This window comes from Oxyura jamaicensis, chromosome 3, assembly GCF_011077185.1.
Source record: "Oxyura jamaicensis isolate SHBP4307 breed ruddy duck chromosome 3, BPBGC_Ojam_1.0, whole genome shotgun sequence".
Classification (NCBI taxonomy): domain Eukaryota; kingdom Metazoa; phylum Chordata; class Aves; order Anseriformes; family Anatidae; genus Oxyura; species Oxyura jamaicensis.
In genome coordinates, this window is record NC_048895.1 from 114,817,071 (window position 1) to 114,839,389 (window position 22,319).

At 42.2% G+C, this 22,319-nt stretch overlaps 1 protein-coding gene across 9 annotated transcripts in view; it reads right to left on the bottom strand.

Moving 5' to 3' along the window:
• Positions 1-22,319, bottom strand: part of PKHD1 (PKHD1 ciliary IPT domain containing fibrocystin/polyductin) — a 253,587-nt gene that overhangs the window by 208,757 nt on the left and 22,511 nt on the right. For all 9 annotated transcript variants that reach the window (XR_004749563.1, XM_035322238.1, XM_035322239.1 and 6 more), the window contains 14 exons: positions 21,668-21,761; positions 19,719-19,858; positions 18,657-18,787; positions 17,356-17,540; positions 16,766-16,904; positions 14,542-14,696; positions 13,609-13,793; positions 12,482-12,604; positions 11,268-11,373; positions 10,522-10,800; positions 7,889-8,019; positions 6,950-7,085; positions 1,999-2,194; positions 522-589 (listed from right to left, as the gene is read on the bottom strand). Coding sequence is in view for 8 of the 9 variants with exons in the window: in XM_035322238.1 (XP_035178129.1) it covers positions 522-589; positions 1,999-2,194; positions 6,950-7,085; positions 7,889-8,019; positions 10,522-10,800; positions 11,268-11,373; positions 12,482-12,604; positions 13,609-13,793; positions 14,542-14,696; positions 16,766-16,904; positions 17,356-17,540; positions 18,657-18,787; positions 19,719-19,858; positions 21,668-21,761 (2,068 nt within the window). In the remaining variant the exon portion in view is untranslated. The remainder of the gene's footprint in view (positions 1-521; positions 590-1,998; positions 2,195-6,949; positions 7,086-7,888; positions 8,020-10,521; positions 10,801-11,267; positions 11,374-12,481; positions 12,605-13,608; positions 13,794-14,541; positions 14,697-16,765; positions 16,905-17,355; positions 17,541-18,656; positions 18,788-19,718; positions 19,859-21,667; positions 21,762-22,319) is intronic.

Consider the following 22,319-nt stretch of genomic DNA (forward strand, 5'->3'; position numbering starts at 1 on the left):
AAAAGGTTTGTTTATGCATGTTTTTGTTTGTTGTTGTTGCGGGGTTGTTGTTTGTCTTTTTGAGTTAAAAAAACTAAATGCTCTGTCTGGGATCAACTGAAAAAAGCTGTTGTTTGAAACCACGATTCTACCCTTCCTACTACTTCATTTCCATACAGAAAGCCATGAAATTTGGAGGCGTAATGACTGAAAGATACAACACAGATGAGTCAGGTGTGGGTGTGCTTTCTTTTCCCAAAGGGAACATGCAAAGATACATGAGCACAGACTTGGGGAAATCACATTCGAAGCACAGGTTCCCCTGAGCCAGCCGACCAGATTGAGGGATGCTCATTTCGATCCCACGTTTCCAGGCTGCTGCCGTTTGCCAGTTGGTGTCTGCATAATAAAGAGTCACAGATTTAAAACACCCTCACTTAAACTGATGTGAAACGGGATGCCCTTCCCAGTCCTGCAGGGAAATTGTGCCCTTGATCCCTTTGACCTCCATAAGTGGCTGCAGATGTACTGCCGCTGCTTACCCAGAAAGGAGCCGCAGCACGGCTCGATGCTGAAGATCTCTGAGACGTAGTGGATTAACAGCTCAGCCCTGCAAAGCAAGCAGCACAGAAGGTTTGGGTTTGTCTGGGGGGAATTGCTTGTTTCTATTTTCCTCTCTTGCTGTAATGCTGTTCTTTCTCACAGCTTCCTCAAGAACAGAGGGCCAAACGCCCACCTGGCGTTTTCCCTTTACTCTACATCCCAAGGAACCACAGCAACAAGACCACCCAGTTTTCCAGGTGATTTGAGCTATGTCTGTCAGGAACCTTGTCTGTTGGCAGCCTGTGGGCCAAGTGCAGTCCATGCAGCACAACTGAATTGCCTAAGTGAAGGAACAAGAGGGTTTGCTAAACCCAGTGTAGCCATGCCAACAGACAGGAGATCCCAGCTGCCTGCCCTCCTTTACTCCTCCCATGGGAAATAAGTAGTGGAGATAACTGCAGCAAGAGGAAAACCAGGCATAACCTCCCAAAGCCCACTCAGACAGGGGTGTAGCTCTGCTTCTGTCCCACTTGCATCTAGTTTTTGAAAGAAGGGTGATGAGGAGGAAAACAATCCCTGCTCTAAAGAGACACAGTACAGTAGCACACCTTCCCAAACCTACAATCCAGCCCATCAGATATAATGGTTGCCTTCTGAGACAATCCATCTCCCTCCACTCTATTTCTGGAGACAAAGTGATGGTGCTGCTAACAGACTCCAGTATAGGATGGGATGAAGCCCTGTGTATCATCCCTCTGACCACAGGCTTCCTACTTCTGAAGTCTGTTGGTGCAACAAGTAGCTTAGGGCTGTTTGTGAGCAAGACATGCAGCCCCTTCCCCCTAATCCCATTGTTTCAGGATCATTCTTAGCAATTGCCATAGGTAAGAGCTGCGTAGCTGAGGAGCAAAACTGTACTGCTTGAGAATGCGTTGTTGATCTCACTTTCAGGTGGGTTTGCCTCCACATTTTAATTCATTTATACTGCATTTATCTAGGAAAAAATCTGTGTCACCTTAAAAAATAGAAATAGAATCCTTTAAAAACTCTCCAAACAAAGCATTTTTGTTTTCAAACTAGTTTTGTTTTTTTTCTCATGGAAAAAAAAAAATGTTTTTCTTCTACTGTTTTCCTACAGCAGGGTTTATCTGCATTTGACCTGAATTTGTGAACACCTTTGATTGCCTGAATATGCATTTTTCATCAAATCAGCTGTTTTTTCTAAAATGTTTCTCACCTGCCTCCTACAGATCTAAGGGGAGTTAATTGACTAGCATTAGCAGTTTGCTGACTTGGGTTCCACAGATCAATAAGTGCCTTGATAATTATTCATAATTTCATACCATACAGCAGATTTCACCGTTAGGTACAGGATTTGTGAAAACACTTACCTTTCTTTTCAGATTAACCCTAAAATACCAAATAGGATGGAGAAAGAAATGTATATCTTAAGTGAATTGCACACTTTCACACTACCTGTTTGATGTGACAGCAACACCGTTGATGATGACAGAAACATTGTACCATCCCGCAGCCAAGGCTGGAAGGGTCACGTTAACCCCATGGTCTGTCTGCGCTTGGATCTGTGTCCAGGAGTGCCCAATTTGGACCTTGATGTCTGCCCCTCGGTAGCTGGTAAATGAGGATATTCCAATCTGAAGCTCCTGACCCCCTAGAGAAGAGAATTGATGAAACAATTTCAGTGTTTCTGGCAAGTTATTTCAGCACATGTAAGTATTTCCTGAGAGTGAGTGTTGAGTCCCAAAACAGGTACGATCATGTCCATCAGCCAAAACTAAAATCTAGGAAACTGCAGTCTTCCTGTGTCCTATTCATCCCTTGGCTTCCATAATAGGATCAGCCACCAAGGTTGTCTTGAGACATTAGTACTGTGAACTTGGCTATGCTCATCTAGAGCTACTACTCTGTCTTCTAACAGATATTTAGGGTAAGATCTATTCCTCCTTAACATAAATGTCTATCCTAAATATCCCCAGCTACTCAAGAGTCAAATCCAAACTTTCTAAAGCTCATGAACTGGAGCTGAGTGAGGGATTTTTACTAAACCCCCACAATGATCCACACCATGCTTTCTAGCGCTAACTTCAGAGGTATTTACACTTTTAAGGAGCCTCCCACAGCTAAATGAAAATTTCCTTGAGTGCCTAAAGTCAGATGCTCATGAATACTCCAAAGCACCTTGTTTTCAGGAAACAGGTCACTCTCTCCTATTTAAGCTCACTTGTGAGCTAAATTATATTCAGATGAGAGGGTACGTTCCCTTACTTGTGTATTCTGTAGTAACAGAAAAGGACAAGGGCTGTGGAGAAGGGAATTTCATAACTTAAATTCCTCCTGAAATAGCTTAAAAATGTAGGCTGGTATGCTTCAGTGCAAATAAAGGCTCTGAGATAGCTATCTGCATTCAAGGAGGAGAAACAGAGCCTTTATGGAGTGATTCATCTTATTCTGAGGAAGATATTCAAAATAGCTCTGGTGAATCCCACCACAAACACAGGCAAAGATGTGTTTAGGAGGTAAATCTCATCCCACAGTCAGCTCCAAAGAATGTGGGTTCAGTTGCTCAGCAGCAGAAACACACAGGACCAGGAGGAGTCTTCCAGTCCAACTCCCTACTGTCAGACAACTAAGTTACATAAATCCCTTTCCTAAATTCATCAGGTAAAAGCTGTTAACAGACCTTTACCATGTACAGATGCTGCCCAGCCTGACACACTTGTCTATCCACAGCATTGATCCAGAATAACTATAGGAGCAGCTGAGCCAGAACAGCTCCATTTTTGTGCATTCCTCTTCCTCACTTCATCACAGAATCATCAGAATCATCACAGAATCATCTGGGTTGGAAGAAACCTCCAAGATCACCGAGTCCAACCTCTGACCTAACACTAACAAGTCCCCCACTAAACCATATCCCTAAGCTCTACATCTAAACATCTTTTAAAGACCTCCAGGGATGGGGACAACCACTTCCCTGGGCAGCCTATTCCAGTGACTAACAACCCGTTCAGTAAAGAAGTTCTTCCTGATATCCAACCTAAACCTCCCCTGGCGCAACTTTAGCCCATTCCCCCTCGTCCTGTCACCAGGCAGGTGGGAGAATAGACCAACCGCCACCTCGCTACAGCCTCCCTTCAGGTACCTGTAGAGTGCAATAAGGTCACCCCTGAGCCTCCTCTTCTCCAGGCTAAACAGTTCCCTCAGCTCCCTCCAGCTCCCTCAGCTGCTTCTCATAAGACTTGTTCTCCAGACACCTCACCTTCTTGTAGCAAGGAGCCCAAAACTGAACACAGTACTCGAGGTGCGGCCTCACCAGATCTGAGTACAGGGGGACAATCACTTCCCTGGACCTGCTGGCCACACTGTTTCTTATACAAGCCAGGATGCTGTTGGCCTTCTTGGCCACCTGAGCACACTGCTGGCTCATATTCAGCCGATTATCAACCAAAACTCCCAGGTCCTTCTCTGCCAGGCTGCTTTCTAACCACACATCTCCCAGCCTGTAGGTCTGCTTGGGGTAAAATATTTTTTTTATTTTCTTTCTACAGGAAACAAAAAGAGAAGGTCATATCCGTGATGGACACCCAAACGGTACAGATCCTTGCAGAGGACTCAAGCACAGAGACCAGAGTAAGGAAAAAAAAACTCAGGTCCACAAATGCCAACAGGACATGAATGCACAGCAGCCCCAGTAGAGATAATCACAGACTTATCCTTCACAGATGAAGGAGGTGAGCCTGCTCAGTCTTCTGGTAATACTGTGCCTACGTGGTCAAGCCCCTTGCGGTGCATACTGAAGCTCTTTGTGAATCCTCTGGAGAGTTATACAAATGGCTTGATTTAACTAGAGATTAAAATATAACCCAAAAGCAGAACTGTACCCTACCACATCCCAAAAACAAGTTACCTGGCAACCTCTGTTAAACATCCTTCTATTAAGGGAGTTCCAGGCACTTAAAATCTAGAAGGCTACAAGGTCTAAAGACTCTGCAGCCAGCAAAACAGCACAAAAAAGCTCCAGAAATATAAGAAACTATCCCTAGACCTGAAAAAACTACACCTTACATGCCTATTTCTGCTGTTTTCAGATACTCACTGGCACAGGGAACTTGGGTGATACCTTTCCCCTAAACTCTGCTCTGTCACTTTAACACCAAGGTTGTAACTCTGATAATATTTGACATATAGATGAAGGCATAAGGTCACATTCACAGGAAGCCCCATAATTCTGCAAAAATCATAGGAGACCTAGAACCACAAAGCAAGCATGCAAAGTAACATCAGCTCCCTATCCATAAGCATGCTGTAAAAATTAGTCACCTGAAGAAGCTGTGTGCAGTAAAGGCACCTACTACTACATAGCTTGTTTTACTCCAAAAGATCCTACTAGCTGTTACCTCAAAAAGACGTGCTTACCTCTGTCAACTTCGAAACACATCAGCCCATACACTCTGACCCACCTAAAGAACCATGCAACTGGCTGAAGGAAAAACAAAGCACTTACCCCCCAAAGAGCAGCTGAGGCAGAAAGAGCTCTCTGGTGGGACACCTGTGGCTTAAATACCATTAGGCCCGCCTGGAACCCAACCCGTCACCTTTGAAAGGGGCAGGGCAAAGGAAAAAAAAAAAAAAAAAAAGTAGAAATCAAGCAGGATGAGCAGCAGAAGTATTGTTTTTATTTGTCTGGCTTAGCTCAACAATGTGTAAAGCACAGCACAGAGAAATGGGCTGTTTCTAGAAGGAACAATTCCCATGTTTTTGCTTCAGCTTCGAATATTGAAAGGACAATATGACCAAGTAAGTAACTGAAACTATTTCAACTGGAATTAGCTTAAACTTTTCTTCACACTTTCTTTACACTCATGGTAGATGAAGACATCTCTATATTAATTCTCTTAGATTTATAGCTGTTTTATGCTCTCACCTTGTCTTAAACAAAGTGAATTTTTATGGCTTAACCTATCCTTAATAGAGACTCATATCCAAGTAGCAATTTTGTCTACCAAGCAGAGGCCAGGGTCATTTGGGTCTAACACAGCCCACAAAGCTGGCACAAGCCCTGCAGCCTCCAAGAAACTTCTCCTTTCCACGAAGCAGGAGAGTCTGTACAAAGCTCCCCTCAGCTCCCAGCTCCTCTAAGCAGACCTGGAAACCAACAGATTTCAATTCAGCATGCACAGAGTCAAATAAAAGTTTGAAAGCCTGTGAAGCTGAATATATTAATAACATGAACTCTTTGGGCTCTTGGTCAATTGTCAGCTTAATCCTAGATGCCTGGAAGGCATTGGTGTAATTTATTTATTCTTTTTATTACATAGGAGGAAAAAACTATATTAAAAGCTGATGCCATGGAGGTTCTGAATAGAAGATTGAACTCAGCCCCACCACTGTTCAGGAGACACTATAACATAGAGGAATTTCTTGCACCTGGGCTGCCCGCAGCTAGAAAAATCTCCCTTTGGTGCTATCGTACCTGAATAATATTCAGATGATAAAGGATGTTTTCTCTTATTCATGTATTCTGGATTAATAGGAAATGACAAGGGCACTGGGGAAAGGAATTGAAATACTAGGTGTGTGGCAAGAAGCCTGCTTTGTCACTGGCAGTCATCTCACCCCTCACATCCCCACTAAGTCTGGCCACGTCACTGAGCTGGGGGGGAGCTTTGTTAAGATGCGTACTGGAGAGGTTGGAAAAAGAGAGAAAAAAAATCAGTGTATCCTTGGAGGAAGAGGAATGGGGTATATAGAAAACACAATGTAAATCACAACCCTAAATAAAGCTTTTAAACGGACAGAAATGCTAAATGCTCCGTGGTGTCTTCTCAGGAATTTGCCCCTGCAAAGCCTGTGAAGTCTGTGCTCATATTGAAAAGCAATGGTTCACCAGATCAAAACAAAGGAAACTGTTTGGCTTGGAAACAGTAACTACCAAAATGAGTGCTGCCTCTCTTCTGCTTTCAGCAACCCAAAATGCATGTCACTCTCTGACTGCAGCCCACCCTTTGGGATCCTGGAGAAGTGCATTCTCCACAGATCGTTTCTCCTGCCACTGCTGAACCTGCTACCAAGAATGAGTGGGTGGGATCATTTCAGTGCAAAGTCAGAGAAAAAATGACTCAAAAGGATCAGCATACTCTACCTGACACTCTGTGGACATGATCCATACTGGATGGACTAAGGCAAACAACTAATTTTCTTATGTAAGATAGAGAAAAAAGAACATAAAGAAACCAGGCGTGATCAGAACCTGCAGGGTACATGAGGGCTATAAGATAAAAGAAAACAAAAGAGCATAACACCACCAAACCCTGTGGACCTCAATTTTCCCTGTCCCACCATCAGAATTAATAAGTTCTGCAGATGATGTCCCATACATATCCACTTGCACTTAAGCACTTTTCACCTGCTATGCCACTTCTGTTCCTGCTCAGTGATACAACAGCAGGGTTTAAGGAAGAGTCATACTGGAACAAGTTGGTGGCTGTTGTTGATTGGTACCCAGAAACTAGTGTCACATGGACGGCAGCGTCTTCTGCCCCCTGGAAACAGAAGCAAAGAAAATACCAAGGATAACAGCACACAAACAGAAGAAAAATCGTTATTTCTTATCTTTGTGTATTCATGCATCTCCTACACTTAATAAGTCAGGCACATGGCACTGCCAAATTTGCATATACATTAGACTCTACTCAAATGTGTGTAGTTATGTTGTCTCTAAAGGCACGTCTATGGAGAATTATAAATCTCGAAACGATCACAGACTATGTAGATTTTCATTTGCTTTATCTGCAATAGTTGAAGGCATGGGCATAGACTGTTATATCTCTACACTTAAACTGTTAGGTGTAATTTTGCCCTGCATCAATGAGCACTGCTGCTAAGAATCCTTAGGCATGCTTTTGCATGACACAGATAAAGTCCAGAGGAAGTCCAGATGTAAACAGGACAACCTGAGGGTGTAGAGGGTTCAGCAACATGAGTAAGAGCAATTCTCCCAGGCATGTTTAATCTGCTAGCAGACACTGAGCTGAAAGGGAGACACGCAATTTTCCTGGAGTTAAAAGCCCCAGTTTTGTTTGTGTGAGGTTTAGCTAGAGACCACTCAATCTGATGGTTTTGTTGACTGTTAACACTCATTTTCTTCAAAAATCTAACAATCTATTCTTAATTAGGCTGGTCTAAACTGTAGGTGGAGTCCAGGTTAAACTGTCCCACAGCCTAGACTTGGCTGATAGACTACTATTTGCCCTTTCACCAGCGTCGCTCAGGCCAGGACAACACAGAAAGGCCTGTAAGCTCTCCCCATACAGCTGACTGTAGCCAAAAATATGTGGTTTCTTACCCGAGAGGGAACTTTACATTCAATTCTTGTTGAATTTCTGGCATCCTCCAAAACTGGGCAAGGCTGAGATCCAAACAACACCAGGGTAACCCCTTCCAGACCAGTCCCCCTGAGAGCCACTCTCAGTCCTCCTACAAAACCAATTATTCCGTTACATCAAAGATGTGGAATGGCCTTTCTGTCATGCAAAAGGTTCTTTTTAATAATAGCAGACTACAAAAGGGAGTACTGTCTACTGCCTGATCTGATGATGATCTGCTTCCACTTTGCTATGCCCTGGCTTCCTCTTTCACCCAAGATCCTTCTTGTTTTCAAATCCAATTTGAATTCTTGTCCATGATACCAGAGGACTGGGTTTGTTTCTCAGTTTATTTTTTAATGACATACTTATTTAAGCCACAAAGGTCTGGTCTGTGATCTCCCCCTTAGAAAGATCCCCAGCTCAAGAATGAAATAAGGAAGGAAGGAAGAAGCACTAAGAATGAAAAATGAGCTTAACACAGCAGGTGCTTTCACAGTTCAAATAGCTGCCAAGCACCCCGCTGTCAAAAAAGCCTTTAGCATGTGTCTAGGAAACTTAGGTTAGACAGGGGACTTGGCAGGGCTTGAGTCTTAGCAGAGTTGTGAGCAAAGTCAGGGGGCTCAATTCTGTGAAGTGCTGAGCAACCTCGGTTCTCATTTGTGCCAGCCAGAGCTAAGCATCTTCAGTCACATGCAAGATCACACCCAGCACAAGTTAGGCTTGCACTTGGTCTTTTTGCAGTGGCCAAATAGCCAAGGAGGCCCCTCTGCTTTTTCAAGCGAGCAGAACATTTCAAAGAGGAATAGAAAAGAGAAAAGTAACAGACATTAATGGCAATTCTAACCTGGACTTAGTCCTTTGATGTGGTTCAGAAGAAGAAAAAAAAAAAAAAAAAAAAAAAAAGTAAGAAAAAATCCTCAAAACTTAAAGCTGTTTGCTCTAGGTAGAGTGCCAAGGACATTCTCGCTTCGGTAAGGCAGAGTTTTAGCACTATGGCAGGACAGACAGGCTGCTCAGACAGGGATTTCATGATCGCAGTCACACAATTATGTGTATGTGTTATCAGGGCCCTATTATAACTACCGATCTTTTATCATTTATATCATGTATGATATAAACAAACTTCTATAGGATAGACTATAATATTAGTGGCAGATTTCTTGGTATGTTTTCCTCAAAACATCATTTCCTCCTAATTCGCAAAACCACCAGAGAAGTTTACAAGTATCATCCAGAATTCCTCTAACTGGCAGCAAAACTGGGCAAACAGCAAGCAGGTACGCTAACAGAAAGCTCTTTCTGTTCACGAGAGCACAGTAGTATCTTTGGAAAGTCATCCCACCCTTAAAGAAAGTTAGGTCATGGTGAACTCCCAGCATGGCACCACTGAGGCCAGTGATATTTTGACAAGGATGACCTGATGCAGCAAAGTACAAGCTGCTTCTAGCCTCCTGTCCTGTAACGTTAAGTTTGCAGGACTAGAAACATGAAGAACTCAAAACTGAATGCACTCGGCTTATGTGATAGTTGTCAGATAAGGAGCCTCAGATTTAGAGTACAAAATTCATGCATGTTGTGTAAAGACTAATGCTCTTAAGTTTTGATATCTACACATATCCATATGCAATGAAATACTGCATATGTGCACTTTACGATAAGATTGAAGAGAGGTATTTTAAATGGAAGAAATTAAAAACACAGATGGAAGCTGTAATTCTTTCCAATTATAAATGTTCAAGGCATATGTAATGTAAGATAGCATTATAGTTGCTTTCTTTTTAATGAGTGACAGATCACTGTAATTGAGAGAAGAGCTGGATTGTCAGGGAACAAAATGAGAAGCAAGACCCAAGCACTAAAATTGTCATTGTTTTTTCCCTTTTTTTTTTCTTCATATGAATTAGAATGAGTCTCAACCTTATGCAGCATACGACTTTCATTAGGGAAAAAATGGGAAAGAAAAGGACTAGGATAGCTTTCTTTTCATACACCCGAACAGGAAGAGAGGAGATTGTAACATCTTCATTTTCAGCATAGGAATTCATACATTCTAAGTCCACCCATGGCTCATCCACACAGTTTCACAAATCATAGTTCCCTCCTTCTAACCACTCCAAGGAGGCCATCTAACCATCTAAACACAGATGAGTTTTCCATTTTATCACTCAGAATAGAATAGAATCACTTCAATGGGACAGAGATTAATCAAAGTTTAGCCATTTCATGACTAGGCAAGATGAATCCAAATACTAGCAATCTGTGTGTCAAACAGATATAGGAAGATGAGCCATGAAACACCTTCTGCATTGCTGAAATTAATATGCCCACATTTAATTTTACTATTCCCAAATGAAACTACTGAGAGAAGAGTTGGTTGCTCCCAGAGAGAACCGAAGACTGAGAATCTTTATATTAAAAAATAATAATAAAAATAAAATGAAACCAAAAAAACTTGCCTCAATGATTTGTGGTACACAGAATATCCCCAGCTATATTATGTTATTTATGTCAGATGACGACCTTGGTTATGGAAGTAGGAGAACCAAAGCTGTTAAAAAGCAAGACACAGAAAGCAGATGTCCAATAGAGCCTTTCTGGAGTACAGACCTACCAATCTCTGAAGCTCTGGGAGGTTCAATAGCTACCAGCTTGGGCTCAACTCTCAGGAAGATGCCTTCTCCTGTGGTGGCATTGAGTGCGAAGCCATAAGGTCTCACTAGCAATGTCACCTGGTATACTCCAACTGGCAGCCTCTCCATCTTGCAGACAACTTTGGTTTGATTCAAATTTATGATATGGCAGGTCGTGTTGTTCACCTCTACCTGCAGGACTGTGTTCTGCTCAGTGAAGCCAACACCCCTGATAACTACCGTGGCCTGGGATCCATCATCTGAAAGAATATCGTCCAAAAAATGACTCATGAATTTTTGAGTATCAATGTGCAAGATTTACTTTCAACTAACAGTTAAAAGTTTTTACCATCCTCATAAGGACATCCTGGAAATTACAACACTGATGATCTTCTCATTGACCCCCATAATGCTTATTTCTGCCTGTTCCTGCCTGGCTGCTACCTTTTCTTAACTTTTAGTTAAAAATAACTTGAACCAAACCACCTTTTGTTCTGTTAATCACTGAGCCTACCACTATTTCTGTCACCTTTGTGCTTCTACCGTCCTCTTGCCTGTGTAAATCCATACAACATATTTTAAGACTCAAACTGATCTTTACTTTATAAAATGTAGTTTCCCTAAAATCAGAGGTTTCTAAAAGATACACAAAGTCATCAGCAATCAACAGACCTTTTTTCACAGAATCATGTTTCTCCCACTTTGTGCAGACACAAAACCCCGTTACCTGATGAATACGCCACATCACTGACTAAGGGTGTCATTTCCTGGCTGAACTGGAAAGAGCACAAACCAGAACAGTTTGCAGGGACATCATTCACCACCACCACCACCTGGAGATGGAGAGAAAGGTTACCCCTAAAGCAGTGAATGAGGTGTTTTCCAAAGCCACATCTACCTGGCAGACAGCCCAGCAATGTCTCATTGCGTCAGCTACAGAAAACAGCCTGACTGCAGCAGCACACATCAGCATCAGACAGCAATTTATCCTGCTGAAGTCTCATTACAAAATTTCATTACAAAGCTTGCTAGCACTCATCTTAGGCAAAGCAGAGCAAATTGGAAGCTGAATTGCCAGCCTTTCTCAGTGTCTGCAGGATGTTATCTTCCATCTCTCTGGGATCCACAACTCCTCCCCACTCCTCTTCTTCTAGTTGCTCATCGAAGACCCTACTTGCCATACCCCAGTTACTTCCACCTCACCTTGGGAGGAAGTTTATTATGTTTTAAAGCACCTTGTAAGACTGATTATAACTTATCCCAGATTGCATCTGTTCAGCATGCAGTCCTCAATTTTTAATTCCTCATTGTTCATGCTAAAACACGACAGCTGGACCATGACCTTGATCTCTGACATCAACTCCCTTCTCAGAAGAGTAAACTGGCAAAGTGTAAGGCAAAGGAGAGCCCTCTTTTTTCTCTCCTACAGGTATTAGTAGTGTTGCCAGGACATCCTGACACCCAAGGCATGAGTGCCTGCAAATAAAAACATGCTGTCTCCAGGAGGGGGGGGGGGGGAAAGGCAGGATGACCTAGCCCCAGCTTCTGCTGAAGCCCTACAGCTGGGCTTTGAGCATTTGAGCACATCCAGCATTGCACTCTTATCAGTACAGCACCCTGCAGACTTTGCTGGAGGCAAAGTCAGCAGGGCACACTGGTCTGCAACATTTGTCTGTCCAGCAAACTTGTTCAGCCAGGAAGCCTTTCTTGTTTCTTTCACACATGAAGAATTGAGATCCACAAAGACCAACAGACATGGCCAGCCTGAAAACTGGTATCACATTTTACAGATGGGCACAGATCTGACTCTTTTATGTCAAAGCACAGAACAGATTTCTGAAAGCATTTAGCAGCAGAAGTGGGCACCTGAATACCAGTTAGACTCCTGGATCTACAGGACTTGCGTGAATCAGTAGGATGTATGACAGCACATTAACTCACCTGTGTTTTATTATTGAAAGTGGCAAGCATGTCCCCAAAAATCGGCCCAATAAACACACCTCCATCATAAATCACACGACTAGAAATAGTTGGCTTCAGACCAGTGAGGTTTTCAGCAGAGACCTGGCAAAGAAAACAATTAGTTTATCACTCTTTTCCATCCTGTGATTTGAGTTTAAAACCATTCCCCCAAAGTTCGTACAGAGTCACTACAAGATGGCAAATAACTCCTGGAAACCTCTTCTCAAGCTTGACTCCTATTTCCAGGTTTGAGTTTTCATTACCCAAGTCCTCACAACACCTCCACCTTCCCATCACCTTGCAGGTTAGAAACAGGAGGTAAAGAGAAGCAGGAGCCAGATTTGCAAATAAATTTGTAATACTCAATAAAATCATTTGAAATTTGGCATGGAAACATATTTTAACGTCTGCTTCTCAAAGACATGACTTTGGGTGAAACAAGGGCCTGTACTACTGCTAAAGATACTCAAGCTTTTTCTTGTCATCCATCACGCCAAAGTCTTGAGTACAGAACCTCATTGCTTCTCTGAAGATAATTTAACATTTGTAGATGGATATAAAAAGAAATAGGGTTTATTTTTGGGGGGAAGAGGAAGCTTAATTTGAGTCTTTTTACAAAACAGACCATTTTGCCTGAAGCAAGACTTAAACATGATAAATCTTGGGATGGGTGAACTGGACCTTCATCCAAGACTTAAGAGAACAAGCTATGAACCCAATATGAAAAGTTCCCCAAAAAAAAAAAAAAAAAAAGAAAAAAAAAAAAGACTTTTATGGAAATGATACCACAAACCCATACTGAGCTTCAGATATGGTACTGAAATATTATTATGATTATAATAGTCTTCATTTCTGTATAGCATCCCTTATTGTGCAGAACTGCAACAAAACACGGAAATTGCTTTCTTGCCTCCTCATTTCGAAGAGCCTATTTCTCTTCCTGTAACCACAATTGTTTTTTTAATCATCTAATCTGGAGTTAAACTGCTGTTGCTTAAGCTACCACAGGTGCTCATGTAAAAACAAACACCAAGAGAATGAATCAGCCAAGACCAAAGACATTGAACGGGGTTCAAAGTGGATGCTAGTACAAGAAATTACTGTACACTGATAACGTTGGGCAAGTCCCCAGTTTTTCTTTTCCAAGTGAGTGTCCAAATGCTTTCATAACAAGAGTTTGAGTCTTTGGTCACAACGAAGTCACTGGCTTTGAAGTATGGGGCTGTAGAGTTATCTGCGTTGTCTTGCAGAAGCTTGTGGAGATGGTGGGAGGAGATGTGCACGGAGACACCTGCAAAAGACATTATAAAGCTGTGGACATCTATAATTTAACTTCATGGCTGAATCACTATTTCCTCAGTCCTTATTGTTGGCCTTGCTCAGATTAACCTGCTCGTTTTCATTCTAAGACTCTTTGATTGTTTAAAGCAATCACAAGAAAACCTAGCACATTTAAAGGGTGAAAAATTCTAGTCAAGTAATTGTAAACATGAAAGTTCTTTGGTGTCTTCAAACCAAATATCAATCCTAGTAACCCTAGAAGAGGATGAATTTCCTGGTAATCTGCAAGGGTCTTGCTTGCAGGCAACATTTAATGAATGCAGGAGGAAACCCCAGGGGATAATTATTCTTTTTAAATTTGCAAATTTTCTGGCAATGGAGAAAAGTTGTAGCTTGGGGAAATACCAGCACTGTCATGCAAGAGGACCAGAAGTATATGTGCTGTAGAAACAGAGCAACGAAACCTTGGGATGTAAAATCCCTGTTCAGACTCTGATCCAAAGATCTTTAACATTAAGGTATTTTTCTAGATAATGTGTTCATTTTGGAACAATCCCATGGCTAATATCTAGAAATACTGCCCTCCATATAATCTTTAACTCCTGTCTTGGAGGACATCAGGTTGCAAAGATGCAACTACCACAACGCATTTAACCTGCCAACCTGTACCTGAGCATTTCCAGGGCTCGTTTGTTCTCTCATCTTCACTTGGCTTGCTGCAAAGGGAATCCAAGACCTGGACTCACATCGTATATTACCTGAAATCACCGTGCTGGCCAAGTGGATGCGGAAGGTCCCTCCAATAGGTGGAGATGACTTTTGCAACCTCTGAGTGGTGACGCTGACTCTCACATCTTCTGTGGAGACATAGAGGTAGCCAACCTCCTCAGAGCCCTCGCAGAGCAAAGCACCTCTGTGTGACAAAGAGAGACCACAGGAAGGCAACAGCAGTCAGGACCCCTACTTGTGACACCTCTGTGCCACCAGCAGCAGAGGGACACCTGATCTGAGCAAAACCTAAGGACCTAAGGAGAGCACATTCACAGCTGTAACAGAGTTGGATACTCTCAGCTTATATCCTCGTGATGCAAGTATTGCACACAATGGGAAATGGTGAAAAACACCTTTTTTTTTTACCTATGATGGAAAAGTTCATACAGCACCAAGCACATGTGAATCCTGTCCCACAACAGGCATTTTTGAGGATCAATTTAATGCAGACAGATTCAATCAAAATATTAGCATCCCTAAAAACAGCAAGGAACAGAGGTTAATATTTCATATTAGAGCTCATCCAAAGCCTAATTTCTAAAACTTAAAATATTCTATTCCTTGCCACTATTTTTTTCCAAATGAAAAGCGACGGTCTGTGGTACAATGATGCCACCATGTGGTTACGAGTCCGGTTAACAGCTAAAGTCTCCGAGTCCCGCCACGACTTCTGCATAGCAGAACACACAAATCCAAAACCAAAAGGACCACTGAGCCTTCTCGTCCGACCTACAGGCAGTAAGAGCATCAGATATAGCTAGTATTCCTGCCCTGATCCCACAAATTTGTGTTAAAACAAAGCACAGCATGCGTTCATTTAAGAGAAAGAACCAGTTTTGTTTTGAAAATATCCCCCCCGCCAACAAAAAAAAAAAAAAAAAAACAAAAAAAAAAAAAAGTGAGCACCCCACACTTTTTTAAAGCTTGTGATCATTTCTGTTTTCAGTCTACCTGGTTCCAGCATCACACTGATTTCTCTTACATCTTCCTCTGAGATGCAAACACCCAGCAGTGCCAAGCACTTTTTCCTGATGAGAGGTACTATAACCAATTTATCTCTTAATCCTCTTTTTTGATAAACTGAGCAGATTGAGCTTCCTACACCTTTTCCTCCCAGGCATTTTTTTCAGTTCTATAATCATGCTTATGGCTTTCTTTCCCAGATTTTCTAAAACCCTTTGAAAAAAAAGATGTGCTCATCAGTGCTGTATGTAGCGTTCCAATGCCAGTCTTAAGGCTACACACAGATGTAAAAATATCTCCCCTTTCTTGATTAAACCTCTGTTTATACACAAACCTCACAGACATCTCCCTTTATTCTCATCCTTGTCTTCACCATTGGTGGTTTCTGCCAAAATACCACATCAGTTACATCTGGCTCTGGCAATTAAATGCACTTTTCAAGGTGACACTTGAAGTCAAATCTTTCTGTGCTGTGTTGGCTCTCTAAATTGACCTCTACAAAACATCCAGGTCTGAACTGTGGTTTAACTGTTTTATCAAATGTTCTCTTAGATTTGTGCTCTGCAGGACAATGGTCTGAAGTGCTGCTAAGCAGATAACATATTGGGAAAACAGACAGACTGCATCATGTTGGCCATTTCCTTTGTGATAACTGGGACCACATTTCTGAACCCCAGGGGAGGGTTCAACAAAGGGGATGAATTCAACAAAGCCACAGATTTCACTAGGAAGTGCAAGGATTTTGCTGACCTGGAAACCAGATCTAATAGCCTAATGTCCTTCAGATCTGAACCACCTCTGACAGGAGAACCTAGCTGTCTTCAGAGCACTCAGAACTGACACATTGCTTTGGTTTTAGTTGAAGGAGACACCACACAGTAAGAAACCAACTTAATTTACAGCCGACTGAGGTTCACCTTCTGAAGGGATGCTGCTCCTACATGGTTGACACAGCTCAGAGCACCCATGCACTGAGACTGAAGTTTGCTATCCTATTAAAGAGCTGAATGCCATCTACTGAACACAGCTCTACGGGCAATCTGCAGCTGTCCGACCACAGCCTGAACATAGGTCATGTGAGATGCCTAGAGGAGAAAACTCCAAAGAAAGTATATGGATTGCTAAACAGGACCAGACTCACCCATGTGTGCCTCTCATGCTCTACCTTAGAGGACAAAAAGCTCCAGACACATCAGCAGGAACTTGAAGAAGTAATTACAAGGTATGAGTTAATCTCACTGTCCCTACCTTAGGGAGAGAAGGGGCAAACTGGCACCACAGCCAGAGGCCACCCAGGACACATTGTAAGTGGGAGAAGACCCCACCACAGTTACTGCTTCTATTATCCTCCCACCTAGCCGAGGCGGCTTGGGATCCCTTTGAGAAACTGAAAGAAAAAGAGTACAAGCATTCATCAGATACAGGAGAACAGACGTCAGTATGTATAGGTTATTTCCATTTCAGAGCTGGAAACATATCTTACTGTTTTTTTTTTCTCTTTTTTTTTTTTTTCTCTTTTTTTTTTTTCATGGTTGCTGTTTTGTGTTTTGTATTTTGTATTTTGTTTTTGGCAGGGGAAGAGCTTTCAAGAGTTACATTTATAGAAACACATTTTCAAAGAATCCAAGAAGGCTGATGTTTGGCAATTACTTCTTGATTGTTTTCACACATACACACACAAAAATATCGGTTAAAGAAAATAAAGGAGGTTGTTGTGCCTGTTATGAAACACCCTTCCCCTTTGGAATAGTTTTAACCAGACCCATCATTAAAGCTTAGCATGGAAGAACCTGGAAAGACAGCAACATTAACAAGAATTGAAAAACTGACGCTTTTACCAGCCACAGCTCTGTCTGTGATGATGACTTCATCGAGGTAAAATGACCCAGGGGTTTCCTTTTGCAGTGTAGGACTCAACAGGTCAATCTGATGCACAAACACTGGGGAGGTGGCAGAGAGGTCCTGGAGTAGCGTGGAGTGATTCACACACCCCCTCCAGACATCGGTGCAGGTGAACATCCAGCTGGAAGACACCAGGGTTGTGTAATCCCTGTTTTGCTGCAGGGTAGTTACACTAACTGAATTCAGAGGTGCTTTGTGAAGCTTTCAGATGACCTCGGGTGCTGCTGTTATTACCCATACACAACACATTCGCTCAATGGCCTGTGGTCACTCTCCACAAGTCTCAGTTGGATGCCCCACAGGGAGAAATAAAGCTTTGGATATCTACTTAGGCATCCTCCTGCACCACAAGTCTGCATGTGGGAATGACTACTGCCGCTCTATTTTTGGTAAAAGCACTACCATGGCATCAGTGACCTCAACAGAGGTTAATCCGGAGTTCAGATCCTTTGGGAATTCCAGACAACTGCTCAATGCCCCCCGCTCTCTCCATCACGTAGTAACATCGTACCAAGCCCCATCCTCCTTTCCAGAGGCACACACAATCCTCCCAAACCTTACAGAGAACCCGGGCCTCCAATTTCACTTGCTGAAGTTCTTCAGATTGCTGTTTGTTTGTTGTTGTTGTTGTTGTTGTAGTTTGTGCGTGCACGCATGTGTGCAGGGTTGTTTTTTCGTTTGGTAGTGTTTGGTTGGTTATTTTTTTAAAAACCCTGCCTGCCCCTAACTTTACATCACCAACATTTCCCACCAGTAATGTTTCTCACCCGTATATTCTAGGTGAAACAAAGAAAAATCAAAAACTACAGCAACTTTCCAAGCTTTGCTAATGTTTTCGTGAGATCCCTGGAAAAAATAAAAAATAAAATAAAATAACTCCATTCATGTTTTTGTTTCACTGCCAAAAATCCTTTGAATGTTGTCAAAGAAACCAGGAACTTAAAATCTTCAGGAACTTTCTGAGGGCTTACTACAGACAGAACAAACTCTCCAGCCAGTGTGCATTACTGTGGTGAAATAGTTTATGTAACAAGGAACATGCAAATCTACTCTGAATGTCCTCAAAAACAATGTAAGCACATTCCAGGCACGTCTGTGCAAGGACAGAGCATGTGTCAGCTTACCCCTATTTGCAATTTATACCTAGACAAATAAGAACTTGCTGCTCCCCATTTTCCTAGTACACCTCCTTACTATGGAAAGAGTACATCACTGTACTCTGAAAGTGTGTGGATACCTCTTGTGGTCAGTTTCACTGAAATCCCATAGGCAAGTGAGATTCCTCTTCACTGAACATGAAGAAACATTGGTGTAGGACACTGAGATGTGAAAGATGTGGCTCATATGACCTTTACGTGCAAAACACACCTGAAAAAAAATGAGGAAAAACCACAAAACTGTATTTATAATGTCTGCAGAAGAGATCGAATCAGAGTTTATATTAGTAGGGAAGCATTTTGTTCAAGGTGAGCACTAAAACTAACTGCTTAAGGCCAGATTGCCCTAGAGGAGACAAGGCACTAGCATCCAGCTGGCCTTTGTGCCACCATATAGCCTGTAACTGACCCCTCAGGTTCAATGAGGTTTGAGGGCATGGGATAGTTGGGAAGTGCCAATGGGGATTTCAAGTAGCTGAGGATGAGGAAAGCAGACTGAAGGAGCTGGTGAGATTAAAATTTTGGGATGGGTGTCAGGTAGGGAAATAAGAGTAGAAGAGGTTTATGAAGGGGAGATGGAAGGAGACTGGAAGAACTTCAGGAGGCTTTGGGAAGGAATTTCTCCCTCCCTCCTCCTTCCTGTCAATCCCGAACTATTCACCTTCCCTCAGGTGGCAAAAAAAAAAAGGGTGACAGAAAGGGTTGAAATGATGAACATAATCCTATTAAGAGCAGATGTAGAAAACAGGCAAAAAAAAATGTGATCCAGAGCAGACCCCCAGATATCAAGGTGGGTTTGTGGTTGTTTTGTTATGGGGAGCTCAATTCTTTCAAGAATTGGCTATTCTCACATCTTCCATCCTCTCTTAACACCATCCCACTTTTTCCATTCTCTCTCTGCAGGGGCTGCATCCCCAGGAGCAGAAGGCAGCCAGATGTATTAAGCAATATCCATGTATCAGGGACCTCAAATTGTTCTCCCAGTCAACCAAAGACACTATGCTGTCCACAAGCACAGCCCAAAGACATGGTCTTCTGCAGTTCTGGGGGAAATCTAAATAGACAGGATGATTTTACAATCCTGATTTGGCTCTGAGTATTCACTCCCCAGTACAATCAACTCAGCTAGGGCAGCCACTTACGTGTGTGTATTCAGTAAGATCATATCTTGTTAGGGTTGATGGGGAAGTTTTCACCAGCTGGCTTGGTCTGTGAATGCTGAACCTCCCACAGAAAGGCTCCGTTCCACTGACGTGTCCTGTGGTAACAGAGTCCCTTGTACCTGACACAAAAGAGGAGATGAAAGGCTTGAAAAGGATGCAGAAGACACCAGTAAAATCAAGGTACTCATGAAAATACAGGAAATGGGTTTCCAAAATTTGTCAGACACAGTCCTACCCTTGAATAAATAGATGACAAAAAATTTGCAGGGCCGTCAGAACCCTTAAACTAGGGGACAAAAGACAAGAAAGCATCAGATCCCTGTCCTGACCAGCAAACCTCATAGAAAATAATACCACTGTCTTTATAGTCAGATAGAGTATGTTTGAGTAAAACCACCCATCCCTTCCAGAAAACACCCAGGCAAGGCTGAAAATTGACTTAAACAGCAACAGAGAATCCACCTTCCTCTAGGATTTTTGTTCCATTGAGTTATCAACATTGCTGCCAAAAAGTTGCTAGGATTCCTCCTGTTCCTAGTAAATAAAAGGCTTTCTTCCAACTGTACATACTGCGTATTCATCTTTTCTTCCACTAAGAGAAATAAAGCCTGCCAAGTGAAGTTAATAGCAGAATTTTAAATCAAGGAGCTGTGATTTTTTACACAAAGGGTGTTGGGCCTGTGGGAATCTCTGTTGGAAGATAGTATGAATGCAAGCTGGAAGACAGTATGAATGTCAAGCTGTGTTCAAGAGCTAGGTAAGCACAGGGAAGGGAGAACTTCTGAGGGTAGTTGAATGGAGGAAGAAAAAAAAAAAAAAAAAAAAAAAAAACTTGCTCAGGAAATTCATTGAGTCAAAAATACTTCAGATCTAGAGAGAATTAATGGTGAATTATTATACAGTCATCCAATTTTTACTCTTCCCTAGGCATCCGTTTTGGTTTCTGCTGAAGGCAGCATGCTGGTCTAGATGGACCCTGGCTCTGAACACATCTGGCTATTCTTTTACTATCCTGGAATCCATTCACCACAATTTCACCGCAGTTCTGCTGCCTTTAAATTTTCTACATTTTACAGTCACCAATGAAAATTCAAGTCCTCCTTTGTTCTATTTGCTATGTATCAGTTTTCCTTCCCACTTCACTGTTGAAACCCTGTTAGCTTTTCTCTCTTTTGTTGGCAGAACTGGAGCACAGGGATCACTTAATTAGACTAAGAACATCCAATCACTGTCTCCAGTTTTCTGCCTAATAATTCCCTTCCTCCCCACCCAGTTAAATTAATTCATTGCTTTCACTCACTCGGATGAGTCAGTCACCAAATATACGTATTACTGGCTGGGTCCTGTTCTCTCTGTCCTGAATACAAGGGTATAATATGAGTTCTCTAGGCAATCATGAACTTTTTGGCATAGGATTAGTATATTTTTATTGATATTGGAAACATAAAATAGACAAAGCTTCTGATGTGTGCAATACTTTCCTGTTAGAAAACCTTTTTTTTCCTTTAAACAGAAGCTGATGTTTTATACCTTGCCTGACCAGCCAAGTATACCACAGATAGGTGCATCGTTTCGCTTCCAGTCATTGAGGAACACTGAAAGCAAAAGACCTCAAGAGTTAAAATCAGGCTATATCCTGAGCTATAGCTATGGGCTAAACCAGATCTGCTTCCTCAGCACACATACTGAAACATGAATAATTTCACATGCCCCAGGACTTGCCTTTTTCATCCATACTCCTAATGTTTCTAACCACCAAGACATATAACCTGCTTTGATAAGCTTGTTGCATCGGAATAAATGCAAATAAATGTGTGCATAGCTCCATTAAAAGTGTAAATTTACTGTCACTAAAAGTTTAAACTACATTTATATCAGAAAAAGGAAATTAACTCACAGTAAACTGATTTGTTAAAGGAAATTACTACCTGCTTTCTCAAACCCATCACGGAAAAGGATTTTAGCGGAAGTTGGCTCCGTGTCACATCTTACTGAAAGAAGTTCCTCTATTGCTGTTTGGACCTTAAAGAAAAGTGAAAAGCAGTCACAGTACAATGGTGCCTGGCTCAATTCAGCAGAGAGTTTCAACACGTGTGTCACTGCGTTTTTCATCAGCTGGGGCTCTGACCAAGCTGGTAGGCAAGTGATTGAGAGTAAAATTCAACTCAGCACGGACAAAGCCTCAACTCGGACATCTAAAATGTTTTAGAGCATGTGAGGTGTGCTTTAGGTATCGAGAAGCCTCCTCAGAAATGGGTAGATTTCTTAAAAGAGCCTGGTAAACGTGCAATGTATGTGCAACGTGCAAGTGAAGACTGAGGGTCTGGTATTTGAAGGAACCACACACTTCTCTGCAGACCTGACAGGCCAAGAGCAGATGATGTATGTGTTTAGAATATCCCTGGAGTCGCACACCCCCAAAAATCTCAGCGACATTCCCAATAACAAAAATCACCCCTAGCTCATGCAAAATGCATCTCAGCCTTTGAGCCGAACGTTTCATTTGGTATTATCTGTCAATCTGGCTGTCAATTAGCAGAGCTCCACCAGTTACAACCAGCAGAGGACTGGGTGTGTGTC